Source organism: Malania oleifera, chromosome 13 (genome assembly GCF_029873635.1).
Source record: "Malania oleifera isolate guangnan ecotype guangnan chromosome 13, ASM2987363v1, whole genome shotgun sequence".
NCBI lineage: Eukaryota > Viridiplantae > Streptophyta > Magnoliopsida > Santalales > Ximeniaceae > Malania > Malania oleifera.
The window spans coordinates 7,956,651-7,970,528 of record NC_080429.1 but is presented as its reverse complement, the minus strand read 5'-3'; the positions used below and the strand labels follow the sequence as shown (position 1 = coordinate 7,970,528).

General features: G+C 33.6%; 1 protein-coding gene across 1 annotated transcript in view; it reads right to left on the bottom strand.

Moving 5' to 3' along the window:
* Positions 1–6,096, bottom strand: part of LOC131146889 (glutaminyl-peptide cyclotransferase) — a 44,240-nt gene extending 38,144 nt beyond the window's left edge. The window contains exon 1 of the mRNA XM_058096724.1: positions 5,603–6,096. Within this exon, the coding sequence (XP_057952707.1) occupies positions 5,603–5,857 (255 nt within the window). The 5' untranslated portion in view covers positions 5,858–6,096. The remainder of the gene's footprint in view (positions 1–5,602) is intronic.
* Between the last annotated feature and the right edge of the window lie 7,782 nt (positions 6,097–13,878).

Genomic DNA, 13,878 nt, shown 5'->3' with positions numbered 1-13,878 from the left:
GTGTGGATTGACCTTGCGTCTATATCCCAGTTTGATAAGTGCTCTAGAGATAAATCCATTTCTCATAGGAAGTGGCACCACTTCCAACACTCATATAGGTAGGTTTATCAAAAATACCCCTGTAATTAAAGAACCTCACAAAACCTGTTACAAACCCATTAAGAGCTTAAGCTCAACCTTCACATTTTCACATTACAGGTACAAAGCACTATTTTCCTTGGGATGGGTTGTGTGACACATATACATTTTAGTGCTTTCAGTCACTATATATCCAACTCATACAATAGTTTCTATGTTCGGCTTTTAGTTCTCACCTTTCCTTCTACCAATCACATCCATCTCACTCGTGGCAAGGCTTTTGATCGTAAGTAGAAGCAAGGCCGAACGAGGCTAGGGCTAACTTCCCTGGGAGAAGAAAGAAGGTTTCAATTTCATTCTTTGTACTTTGCTCATTGAACTCAAGAGCTTGAAATTTTCAAGTGTTGAGTCGAGTTTCCATTATTGGTGACTATGGGTTATGCATTTAAGTCTCATCCCCTTTGATGTTTTCCAAACCATGTCTCTTACAAGTCCTTTTGTTAATGGATCAGCCAAATTTTGGCTTGATCACACAAAATCTATGGTTATTACACCATTAGTAATTAACTGCCTCACATAGCTATGTCAATGGCCAATATGTCTGGATTTACCATTATATATATTACTATATGCCCGTGACAAAGTTGCCTCACTGTCACAATGCAAAGATATAGATGGCATAGGCTTTGGCCAAATTGGAATTTCTAATAGCAAATTCCTAAGCTATTCTGCCTCTTTGCTACAAGAAGCTAAAGCCATAAATTTTGATGCCATAGTGGAATCTTTTATAAGGCTTTGCTTCTTTGAACCCCAAGAGATAGCTCCTCCACCAAGGGTGAATATCCACCCACTGGTTGATGTATGATCATTACGATCAGTAATCTAATTGGCATCTGTGAATCCTTCTAAAACAGTAGGTATCCTTCATAATGTATGTCATAATCCATAGTATTTTTCAAATACTTTAACACTCTATATATAGCATGCCAATGAATATCACTAGGATTACTAGTATATCTACTAAGTTCACCTACAACAAAGCAAATATCAGGTCTAGTAGAAGTCATAGCATACATCAAGCAACCAATAACTCTAGCATATTCTAACTGATTTACTGCTCTACCTGTGTTAGGATATAATTTCAAATTTGCATCAAAAGGTGTGCTAACAGGTTTGCAATCATTGTGATTAAACTTTTTCAGTATCTTTTAAATATAGTGTGATTGGGTAAGAATCAATTTATCATTGTTTCTAATTATTCTAATACCCAGAATCACATCTGCATAACCCATATCTTCCATATCAAAATTAGATGACAACAATTTCTTAGCACTTTCAATATCAGTACCAAAAATTAACATATCATCAACATATAAGCAAATAATTACACCTTCATTTCTATTGAACTTACTATACACACATTTATCAAATTCATGTATTCTAAAGCCATTAGAAAGAATAACTTGGTCAAATTTTTCATGCCACTGTTTTGGGGGCTTGTCTAAATCCATATAGAGACTTAACAAATTTACATATTTTAGATTCATTTCCAGGCATAATAAAGCCTTCAAGTTGTTCCATGTAAATTTCTTCACCCAATTCTCCATTCAAGAATGCAGTTTTTACATCCATTTGATGGATTTCGAACTTGTAGATGGAAGCTAAGGCAAGCAAGAATCTTACAGTTGCAATCCTAGCAACTCGAGCATAAATAACAAAGTAGTCTATGCCTTCCTTTTTTGTAAAGCCTTTAGCTACTAACCTTGCTTTGAACTTGTCAATTGTTCCATCTACCTTCATTTTCTTTTTGAAGATCCATTTACAACCTATTGGTTTTGAATCAGGAGGTAACTCAGCCAATTTCCAGGTTTTATTACCCATGATAGAATCCATTTCATCATTTATAGCTTCTTTCCAAAATGCAGAATCTTGAGACTTCATTGCCTCTTCATAAGTAAGAGGATCTGATTCCACACTTGGTTAAATTATATTTTATCTAGAGTGTGATTCTCTTGTACCTTCTACTAGGTAGATTATGAAGTCTGGTCCAAGAGACTTTGTTGTTCTCCTCCTCTTACTCCTCCTAGGTTCATTAGGTCCTGAAGGTTCACCACTAGTACAAAGTGGTTTCAAAGTCTCCACTGATTTATTTTGATCACTAACCTTTTGTATGGAAGTGAACTTATTTTCAAAGAATTCTGCATCTCTGGATTCTATTACTAAATTAACTCCTATAGAATCATTTGGTTCAATTACCAAGAATCTATAAGCTTTGCTATGTTCAGCATAGCCAAGGAATACACATTCTATTCCTCGCTAACCTAATTTCCTCATCTTAGATTCAGGAAGCCTTACAATTGCTCACAGCCCCAAATCTTAAAATATTTTAATTTAGGCTTTCTTTTCTTCCATAACTCATTTTGAGAAGTCTTAGTCCTCTTAAAAAGAACTCTGTTAATATATGACAAGCAGTTAGTAAAGATTCACCCCAATAACCACGACTTAGTCCTGAATTTGACATCATGACATTGACCATTTCAACCAATGTTCAGTTTTTCCTTTCTGCCACTCCATTTTGTTGTGGAGTATACGCTGCAGAATTTTCATGACACCTATCAATTCACGATAGGCAGGGTGGTGATATTCACCTCCTCTATCCAATCTAAGACATTTTATCTTAGTGTCACATTGTTTTTCAACTTCTGCCTTATAAACCTTAAATTTATCAACTACTTCATCTTTAGTATGCATAAGATAAACATAACAGAATCTAGAAAAATCATCTATAAATGTTACAAAATATTTTTTGCCTCCTATGGTAGGTGTACCATGCAAATCACATACGTCACTATGCACTAATTGAAGTAAAGAAGAAATTCTAGCAGTTTTGTTAGGAAAAGGTTTTCTAGTTGTTTTGGTTTTAATACATACACTGCACTTATCATCCATGTCATTTACATATCTAGGAATTAATTCCATATTAACCATATCATGCAATTTTGTAGTATTAATATGTCCTAACCGATTATGCCATAAAGAAAGTGAATCAACAATATAAACAAAATCACTTTATTGATATTAAGCTTAAACATACCCTCATATATATAGCCTTTTCTCACAAAGACTCCACCCTTGGAGAGTACAAATTTATTAGATTCAAACACTAATTTAAAGCAAAACTTGTTACGTAGGCTTCCAGAAACTAAATTCTTCCTAATTTCTGGTACATAGCATACATCAGCAAGAGTCAAACTTTTTCTAGAAGTAAATTCAATAGTGAAATCTCCTTTGCCTTTGACTACAGCAGTGGACAAATTTCCCATGTAGAGAACATTGTCATCTTTCACCGGTACATACTTTGAGAATGAACTCTTGTCTTTGCAAACATGTCTTGCTGCACCTAAGTCAATCAACCATGCACAATCATCTTCAACAGCATTGACTTCAGAAATCATTGCCACAAACTTGTTAGAGTTTGTTTCATCTTGCTTTTTCTTGAGAAGACGACATTCACTTTTGTAGTGTCCAGGTTTTCCACAATGGAAGCATGAACCTTTCTTTTTCTTATTTTGATTCTTGTCAGAATTGTACTTCCTCTTCAAATTCCATTTCTTGGGATGTTGGGGTTGTTTAAAACTGTCTCCTTCTTCCATCATATGTACTTTGGAAGTAAGCTCTTTTGCACCTTTTTTATTCTTCCTGAACACTTCCTCAACTTCAAAATGTTGGCCCAATTGTTCAAGAGACATATCATCCTTCCTATGCTTCAAAGATTTTCTAACATCTTTCCAGGATGGAGGTAACTTATCGATAATAGATGAAACAGAAATGCATTCATCCATTTTCATATTATGCTGATTAAACTGGTTAAGAATATGCATAATTTTATGAAACTGCTCTACAATAGACCTATTATCAACCATGGTATAATTGAAAATTTTTCCAATTAGAAATTTCTTACGAGTTGCATCATTTGTGAGATACTTAGCTTCAAGCACATCCCATACCTCTTTTGTAGTAGCCATATTCTGATAGAGATCGAGTAGATTGTCTGACATTGAATTGCAAATGTGGCCTTTGCAAATATAATCATCTTGTTCCCATTTTAGTCTTGCACATCCTTCAGCCAAAGTTTCATTCTCATTCACAACAGGTTTGGGGGTGATTAGAACATACACCACTTTGAGACGCGCAAGAAGAAAGTGCATCTTTTTCTTTCAGCGCCTGAAACTGCTTCCATCAAATCGTTCAAGTTTGACAAAATCCACAGAGAATTCCCTCAAGGTTGAAGAACCAACCATTTCACAAAAAAATAACGTTTTAAGATTGTAGGAATAAGATGAGGAAATGATGCAAAATAGAAAATTGCTTCAAGACACGTTACAATGTCGTTTTCCTTAAAACGTTATTTTCCCCCACCAGACTGGTGTGTATTGAGTCAACAAATACGTTTCCAGGATACAATGAAACTCAGATTATGATTTGATATCAGTTTGCGTTATACACAAACGAAAACTAATCACAAACAGCTTTAGAGTAATCTGAACAAATTTTCTTGAATTCTATTTCTGCAGATAATAGAATCCAGATTTGAAAAAGATATAATTTGAGGAATTTTTTGTACGAAAGAGAAGGAGAGAATGATGAATTTTCTGTATTTTTCATGGAGTTAACTCTATCTTTATATAGACAAAATCATGTCTTTTCCGAAAAGTTGCACTTGTTCATATCGCGAAGCAAATTTGACCTGGTTGAGCGCCTAGTCGAGCCTAGTCGCACCCTGGTTGAGACTCTCGGGAATATGTTCAGTCAATGGTACCACAGACCAAGTCGCACCCGGTCTCCTGGTTGCACCACTTGGTCACGCCACCACTTTTTCAGTGTGAGACAAACCCACGTAACATTAAATACTCCTCAGGAATGCTATAGAAAATTCACCAAAGGAACACTTTGAAAAACCTTAAAATCATATATTTTATAAAATATTTCAACATCTGTCTCTGAGCCTACAGGCCTGTTCTCAATGAATAGTGAGAGACTTTTTAACAAAAAAATTAACAGTCAGAAAAGACATCAACTTAATGCCAGTGCAATGCTCGGGCTCTCCCAAGTAATCAATTTTGTAAAAAGAAACAAAAAAACAAATTACTTAATCAAATCATAAGACCAGTTAAAAAATCAATTCATGCCCCTGTCAGCTCCAATTCCACAATCTGACATCGCTCCATTATTTTTATTTTATTTTTTTTGTGACTTTAACAATCAATAATAGCATCAGTTTCATGCCTGTGCAATTACGCAGGCACAAGTCATCAAAAATTTATCCAAAAAAATAAAAATCTTTCACAAAAAAAACCCATACAATTAAATAATAAAAAAAATCAGCCAAGAACACCCACATTTGATACAAATTCACCTGATGAGGAGAGAATCACAGAAAACCCAGATAATCAAATCAAAAGATGAGCCAGAAACACCAACATTTGACACAAGTTTCAAGATGGGCGAAGAAATGTCACCTCACCTGAGTGAAGGCCTTCCTGTCGTGGGGAAACACGTTAACTACTTCGACGGATTGGAGTTCGGCGGAAGCATGAACCGCGAAAGAGGGGTCACTCTTCCAGGATAAGCACAGAACAGCGACGAGAAAGAGGAGTAGAAGAACGAAAGCGAGCGGAGATGGTCTTGTGAAAAGTGAGGAAGTAGAAGCCATGGAGGGCTGAGGCTTGAAACTCGACGATCGCTTGGTGGGTTTCTTCTTATGAGATCCGCCCGCCATGTGATGACGTTGGTCTCATGAATCCCTGAAGGCTGAGTTGAGAAGATGAAGAACAGGGGTGGGTGGGGTGAGGGACTGCGGCGGTCAACGTTGTCCGAACTCCAAATTGTGCTTATGTTTTGGACTCCGTCGCCACCATCATCGCCGTCGCCCGCGTCAACAAACTCTCCACCTTGGTAAGTGCTTGATCACATGGTACTGCAATTATAATTAAATTTATGAGACGTTTTTTATAGATTAAAGTGGAATATGTCATGCTAAATTGGATTGTAAATGTCACAAAGAAATGTAAATTATTTTAATTAAATTTTAAAAATAATTATCGCTTTAAAAAAGTAAAATGATTTTATCCTTTTAAAGCAAGAGGGAATAAAGAAAACATTTCAGAACAATTTTTGTGAGGATTGGGTCCAAACTGCTATAGTAAGAGACTAATTATTAAACATGCAAATATACATTATGTAATTAATTAATTTTATAGTTTTTTTTGTATATTTTTTAATTGAATTTAAATTTATTTTCTTAGTTTTTTTTTCTTTTTTGTTAGAGAGGAGTTAAAGCCCAAAAGAGGAAGAAAAATTTAAAAGTTTGCATTTGGTTTTTTATTCTTTTGAATGGAATACTTTTTTTTTAATAGACAAATTTGACACTTTACACAAGAAATTGTGAAATAAAATAAAAATTTTAATTCTATATTAAAAAATAGATAAAAAATAATTATTCCAAAATTTCACTATTAGAATACCAATTCTTTTCCATTTCATGTTAGATGCAATACAACAATTTTTTGCATCAACTATTATGAATTAGGTACTTCATGATTAGATAATACCACGAGAATATATGATTTTACTGCACGCTCTACATGCTAAATATTTATTATTGTAATTATTATAAGTACTTAATCACGGTATTAAACTAATTATTTCTTCTTGTTTATCAAGTGGATCCTTAGATTATATATGTATATATAATAATATCTTATTTTTGTAGGAAGTTTTTCCTCCACATGCAAAAGTCAAATGTGAAAAGACAACAAAAAATAACAAAATAATAAAATAAAAAATTGGTAGAAATTGAAAGGCATATATTCCTAGTTATTGGGACAAGTAACTCTAAGGAGGATGAAGGATCCAAGAAGTTTTGAAAAGTTCAGATCAATTAGTCTGTGTTCTGCCGCATACAATTTTTTTCAAAAATTATTATAAGTCGATTGACACATTGCTTTAATAAAATTATCTCTATGGAACAAAGGGTTTTTCTCCTAAGTAGAAGTACTTTTGAAAATATAATTATGGCGTAGGAAATTGTTCACTCAATCAACAAAAAGATTAAAGGGAAAAATGCAGTATTAAAAGTGGATATGGTAAAGACTTATGATAGGGTTGAGTGAGAATTTTTTATTTGGGTCTTGGAGGGTTTTGGTTTCCCTAGTCATGTGTGTAACTTAATAGCAGAATGTGTTAAAACTTCATGATTTTTTATCATGATGAATGGTACGTATAGGGGTTTTGTAACGAACCCAAAAATAATATGTGTGTAAAAGTAATTCAAAAAAAAATTAATTAAATTATATAATATGAGGGTCATATATATATATATTAGTTATATGGTTGTTCAAGCATTAGGAATCTTCTTTAGTAAGCATCCTTACAAAATTGTACAATATGAGAAATCACGTAAAGGCCTCACCACACACTCTCTCTCTATCTCTTCACGCCCCCATTGTAACAACCTGCTATTTATTAACTAGGGTTTTTTTTTTTTCTTCTCTATAATAATAATTATTATGAAATTCCATTGATCTGATATTTTCATATATAAAACTAACCATCCACCTAAGCAGCAAGAAGTTAAAATCACATAACCACCACCATATATAAGTATGTACAATACCAGAGAGCTACAGTGTTCCCAAACTATACATATATGATTGTTTCTCAAAATACTCTCAACTAAGCTAGGGCTATGCAGAAATACTCCCAAAAATACTCACTCTACTAATAGGGCGGTACTGAAGCCCCCCTATTTACGAGTCTGATTTGCTCGCCTGGTTAGATCACCTGAAAAATATTAATTTAATGGGATGAGACGACACTCAGTAAGACGAAATATGTTATTGCTAGTGTGTGGCAAATGAGTTACAATACTATGAAAATTTGTTTCTATATAATCATGTATAATTAAATCTGTAAATACAGTACAAATAACATAAACCACCACCTTTTCCATGTTACTTAACATATCTGTATTTTAGGTTTCTAATAATACTTTTAATATATGTACGTAAATTCCCTATTTTTGTGAAACTGTACATACATAATAATAATTAAAAACTTCCCTAGATGGATAATTATATGTCATGATTTAACCCCTTATGATAGGGTTGTATGGCCCGTAGGTGGGATCTATCCTGGCTGGCCGACCAGAATAAACCACTATACTCCGTTAGTCTGATCAGCCCTCCTCAACCCATATCTGATGGGGAGTCTATCCACACGTGGCCACAATCGACCTATCTACCACATATTATCTAAATAGGTGGTTGCACTCTATTCTATATATAGCAACAGTACCGTGCTCTATAAACTGTATCTGTAAGGGTCCATAAGGGTCTGATACTATATAAAACATCTCCATATACAACTATCTATTTTACCATGATTTTGTAATAAATGTATCAACCATGACACTGTAGTAAACTGTATTTATATCAACTGTGTTTCTGAAATTAACTGTAAATATGTATGTCATGGTACCGTAAACTGTATAATCATGGTATTCTGTAATTGTTATAAAACATATCCACTGTCTATATATTCTGTAAAACATAACTCTGAAAAATACTGTAAAAGCATGTTTTTGTACTATATCTATATTCTCAAGCCACATAGTATTTTAAAACATATTATTCATAATTGATAAATTGTATAAAGTTCTGCTGTGAATAATAACTTGGTAAAAATATATATTTCATACTGAAAATCATTCGAAAACTGCCTAACATAGCATATTTCTCTTACCCGACTCTTGCTAAAATCCTCTACTGTGACGGGTCTTACACCCGTAGGGTTCTCCACTTAACACCCTGAAAATCATATATTTCATAACAAAATATCATTATTTCTACGTCTACTATGTTTCCTACAACTGCTCGTAAGCCAAATTTTGCTTAAAAGACCTTACCATGAATCTGAGATGAAGTCCAACTCTGTCCCACCGATGATCCGCTGTGGTAAACTTGAAGAGAACTTCTCCAAAAGCATCATGGTGGCCTCAGATCGTCGATCTAGCGACTAACAGGGCCGGAATCGATAAGAGAAGGGAGAGAAACCAAAGAGGAGAGAGAAAGTAAAGTTTTTGCTGAAATTTTGGCTTAAAATATGAGTTTAACACTATTTATACATTGACCTTCGTCGACGAATTCAGAGTTTAGAAAGCAGCCTCTCAGTATCTTCTCGTCGATGAGACCCTCTTGTACCCTCGTTGACGAATCCCCTATGTTCGTCGACAAGGACCTGATAAATTTTCTCGAGTCATTGCATCCCAAAGTGTAAAGTCGTCAACGAATGCTTTCATTTCTCTCCCTCTTTATTATTTAAATATCATTATTATTCGGGTCATTACACTCATTCTCTCTCTTCAATTTCTACTACGAAATTAAGATGAATCGACGATCAGACACTACCATGAGGTCTTGGCTTCGATTTTGAACAAGTTAATTGGAGCAGATTTTTGATTTGAGGATCCTAGATACAACTCCAAGACTAAGGTGAGGAGTACAAATTATGTTTGTTATTTTAAAAATTCAACCGCTTAGATTGTAGTATTTGATTATATTAGATTTTTGGAGATATTCCTGAGATTAAATTAAACTGTGGGATTGGATTCTATTATATTTGGAAATATTCTTGTGATTAAGTTAAACTGCAGAGATTTGATTAAATAGAATTTTTGGGGAATATTTTGGAATTAAGTTCAATTGCTGGGATTTGATTAAATTAGATTTCTAGAAATATTTTAGAATTAGATTAAATTACGGGGATTTGATCATATTGGTGTTTTTAAATATGTTAAAAATTAAATTTAAATATGGAAAGTGGATCATACCCGTATTTTCTTTAGAATTTAATTGGTTAACGGGAGCCTGTAAGCCTAGGGATATTAGGATAGTAATTATTCCGAGGTTAAGCTGATTAAACTATGGCATGTGAATACAAGGATTTGTACGAACACCGTAGGCAGTGCTTTAGGATCCCTACGGGCATATCTCCAGGAATCAGGTAAGGGGAATAAGTTATGTCAGGACTTTTAGAAAGTCTAATTGATTAAATTGAAATATGATGTGAAAATATTATATGTGAATTTTCTGACTCATCAAGCATATATGAAATAATAGTTTTGGAACTATCTAATGTTTTATTTGATAATCATTATATGGTTAAATATTTCTAAAAATTTGTGTGGCATGACAAATGATTTTGATTATTGAAAAATAAATCGGTGAATATATTATATGATGTAATGTGGCTTATGTTGAGACATAAACAGTTATGTTGATATGAGATATGAACAAATATGTCTTGCACGGATATGATGAAATGAGATTTACATGGACATGTTTTTAATGGATATGATATGATGATATATGATATATGCAGATATGATGGTTGTATGCTAATAGATATGGTGAACAACCATGAGTTACAAGACGAGATGTGGTACATACACATGGATACTCACGGGCTTTGATGAACAGTGATGAGTTATAGACGAGATGTGGTACATACACATGAATACTCATGAGCTCGAGCATGTTTATGAGAAATGAAAGTTTTGAAAATGGATTTATATATATAATGGGTGATGGAAATGAGAACCCAGTTGATAATTGATATGAGAGCACGGTACTGTTATTAGTGAATGAGTTAGTGCAACCACATAGCTCGGGGAGCGTGATGGTCATGGAAGTCAGTTGAGCCTTTGGAGAGATGTTGAATGCTACTGGGTTTGGACCAGGCTGCGGTGGGCTAACTGTACTACAGATGAGGTATTTTGATCTAACCTAGTAGGTCAACCACGGTTAGGTCCCACCATCGGGCTGCACAACCCGATCATGTGGGGTGATTACATGACGATGATATGAATGAGTTCCTCATTACAGATGCGATACACTCATATGATTGTACTTTGACAGATATGATATTTTTGTACATAGAGATATTTATTGGGTATGATTATATTTTTAAGAAAAGTATATGGTTACAAATATATATATATATATATATATATATATATATATGAGTACAGTTTTCCATGATTTCTCAGTTAAATTAATATTTTGATGAACATGATATGATACATTGAAACTCATTTGCCACACACTGATAATAATTTATTCCCATTTACTAAGAGGTGTCTCACCTCCATAGATTTTAACATTTTAGGAAATCCAAGACGTTAGGCAGACCGAGCTCCAAGATAGAGAAGGAGTAGATTATTATTAGTCAGGATATGTTCTTATTTTGGGACTAGGTATGTAACAACCCAAAAATTACATCATTTTTTTTCATTTATTTATTTACTCTGATGCCGTTGTAATACCTGCTATAACATCTCAGAGCCCAGATGACACTGAGGTATCCCTATACATAAATCAACACACCTATGCAACGAAAAACTTAAAGTCATACATCCATATTTACAATACTATAATTCAGTGTTTCCCAACCATACATACATATTTATACATCACCCCAATCTCATCTGATCAAAAATATAATCCCCTGAATACACTTACCTATAAACAGGGCAAAATAAAATATCTCTCTATCTGCAAGCCTAATCTGCTCGCCTAACTCGATCACTTGGAAAATATTAAATCACTAGGATGAGACAAAGTTCAGTAAGAGGAGATATGCTATTACTAGTGTGTGGCGACTGATTTTCATAAATATTATCATGACAATATCTGAAATTGTAAAAGCTAGTAAATCGATATACAGTATAGCCTGCATTGATCATAGTTTAAAGTATAACTGTAATATCTGAATTTTCTACTTTTCATACTTCTAGTATCATACTATATTTGCTGAAATTTTGTAAATCTGTATACATATACATAACTGAGATGTTACCTTGGAAAACTGTACATCATGATTTAATCTCTCATGACAAGGTTGTGTGGTCTATTGGCAGGACTTAATCCTGGTTGGCTTACCAGGTAAGTCAACTGTACTCTATCAGTCCTCAGTCCGGCCAACTGCAACCTCTCTTAAGCTTGGAACTGGTAACTATCTCGTCAAACCGGCTTCCTCAACCCAGAATACTAGGGAGACTGCAATCTCTCCATAGACACGATTTGACGAAATCTACATACTATCTGAGATATGTGGTTGCACTCTGATATGAAAATAGCAACGGTACCGTACTCTGCTAACTGAACATAACTTGATTCATCAGGGTCTAATAATGTATATACTATTTCTATAAATATCCTACTGTTTTCACCATGATCCCAAAATATCCATAACACTATAAATCTGATATGAAAATATTATAATATCTGACTAAAATAACTATAATATCTGATTGTATTAACTATAATGTCTGAGTGTTATGGTTTTGAAAAGCATGACATTTTATAGTTACTGTAAAATACTAGTCTGTATAATATCTGTAAAATATCTGTCTGGTAAATATATATATATATATATATGTCTATATATGCACTGTAAATCATGATATTTTGAAAACTATATAAATTTTATACTAATCAAATATCTACTCAGGCCACACAATTAATAAGACTCATGTTCTGAAATCTGTAAAACTATATAACTTATATCGTGTACCTTAATAAACAAATACTATAATTTATTAATAATATTTCTAAATTTCCTAACATAACATATTTCCCTTACCTAACTTGCTGGGAGGCACGCCTCCAACTTTATCCTTCCGCTCACGGCGTACCATCCCCAAAATCTTGAAATAATACATATGTACATGTTTCCAATAAATCAACTATATTCCCCCGAACTCACATACTTGTAAATTCTCTGAATTATAATTTATGTGGGCTTGTAAAAATATTTACTAGGTCCTTAGCCCATGCCTGCTGGGTTCCAAAAACACCTTAGTCATGAAATCATAACATCCTAATTTTATTCCACAATATTCAACTATATTCCCATATAACTTAAAACCTAAACTCAATTAAGTCCGATACAATTGAAAATATATAAGTAAATCTGTATATACATAATAATAACTAAAATTTTCCCCGTGGATAACTGTGTGTCATGATTTAACCCCTCATGACAGGGTTGTGCGGCTTGTAGGTGGGACCTACCCTAGTTGGCCAACCAGAGTAAACCATTATACTCCCTCGGTCTGATCTGCCCTTCTCAACTCATATCTGATGGGGAGCATGTCCACGTCTAGGTCACTATACGATTGACCTACTACCACGTATTATCTGAATAGGTGGTTACACTCCGTAAGCTGTATGTAACTACGGTAGTGTGCTCAGTAACTATATGGTCCAATAGGGTCTGATACTATATAATATATTTTTATATATAACTAGCTGTTTTACCATGATTTTGTAATAATTGTATAAACCATGACAATGAAATAAACTATAACTATATAATCTGTATCTTTAAACTGAACTGTAATCTGTAAGTCATGGTACTGAAAACTGCATAATCATGATACTGAAAACTGTATAATCATGAACTGTATAATTATGGTACTGAAAACTGTATAATCATGGCATTCTGTAATTACTATAAAACATAACCACTGGCTGTATATTCTGTAAAATTTATCCTGAAAATACTGTAAAACATGTTTCTTTACTATACCCATATTCTCAAGCCACACAGAAATTTTAAACATATTATACATAAATGATAAGCTGTATAAATTTCTATCGTAAATAATCATCTGATAAAAAGGCATGGTTTATACTCAAACATTGTAAAATAGCCTAGCTAGCATATTTCCCTTACCTG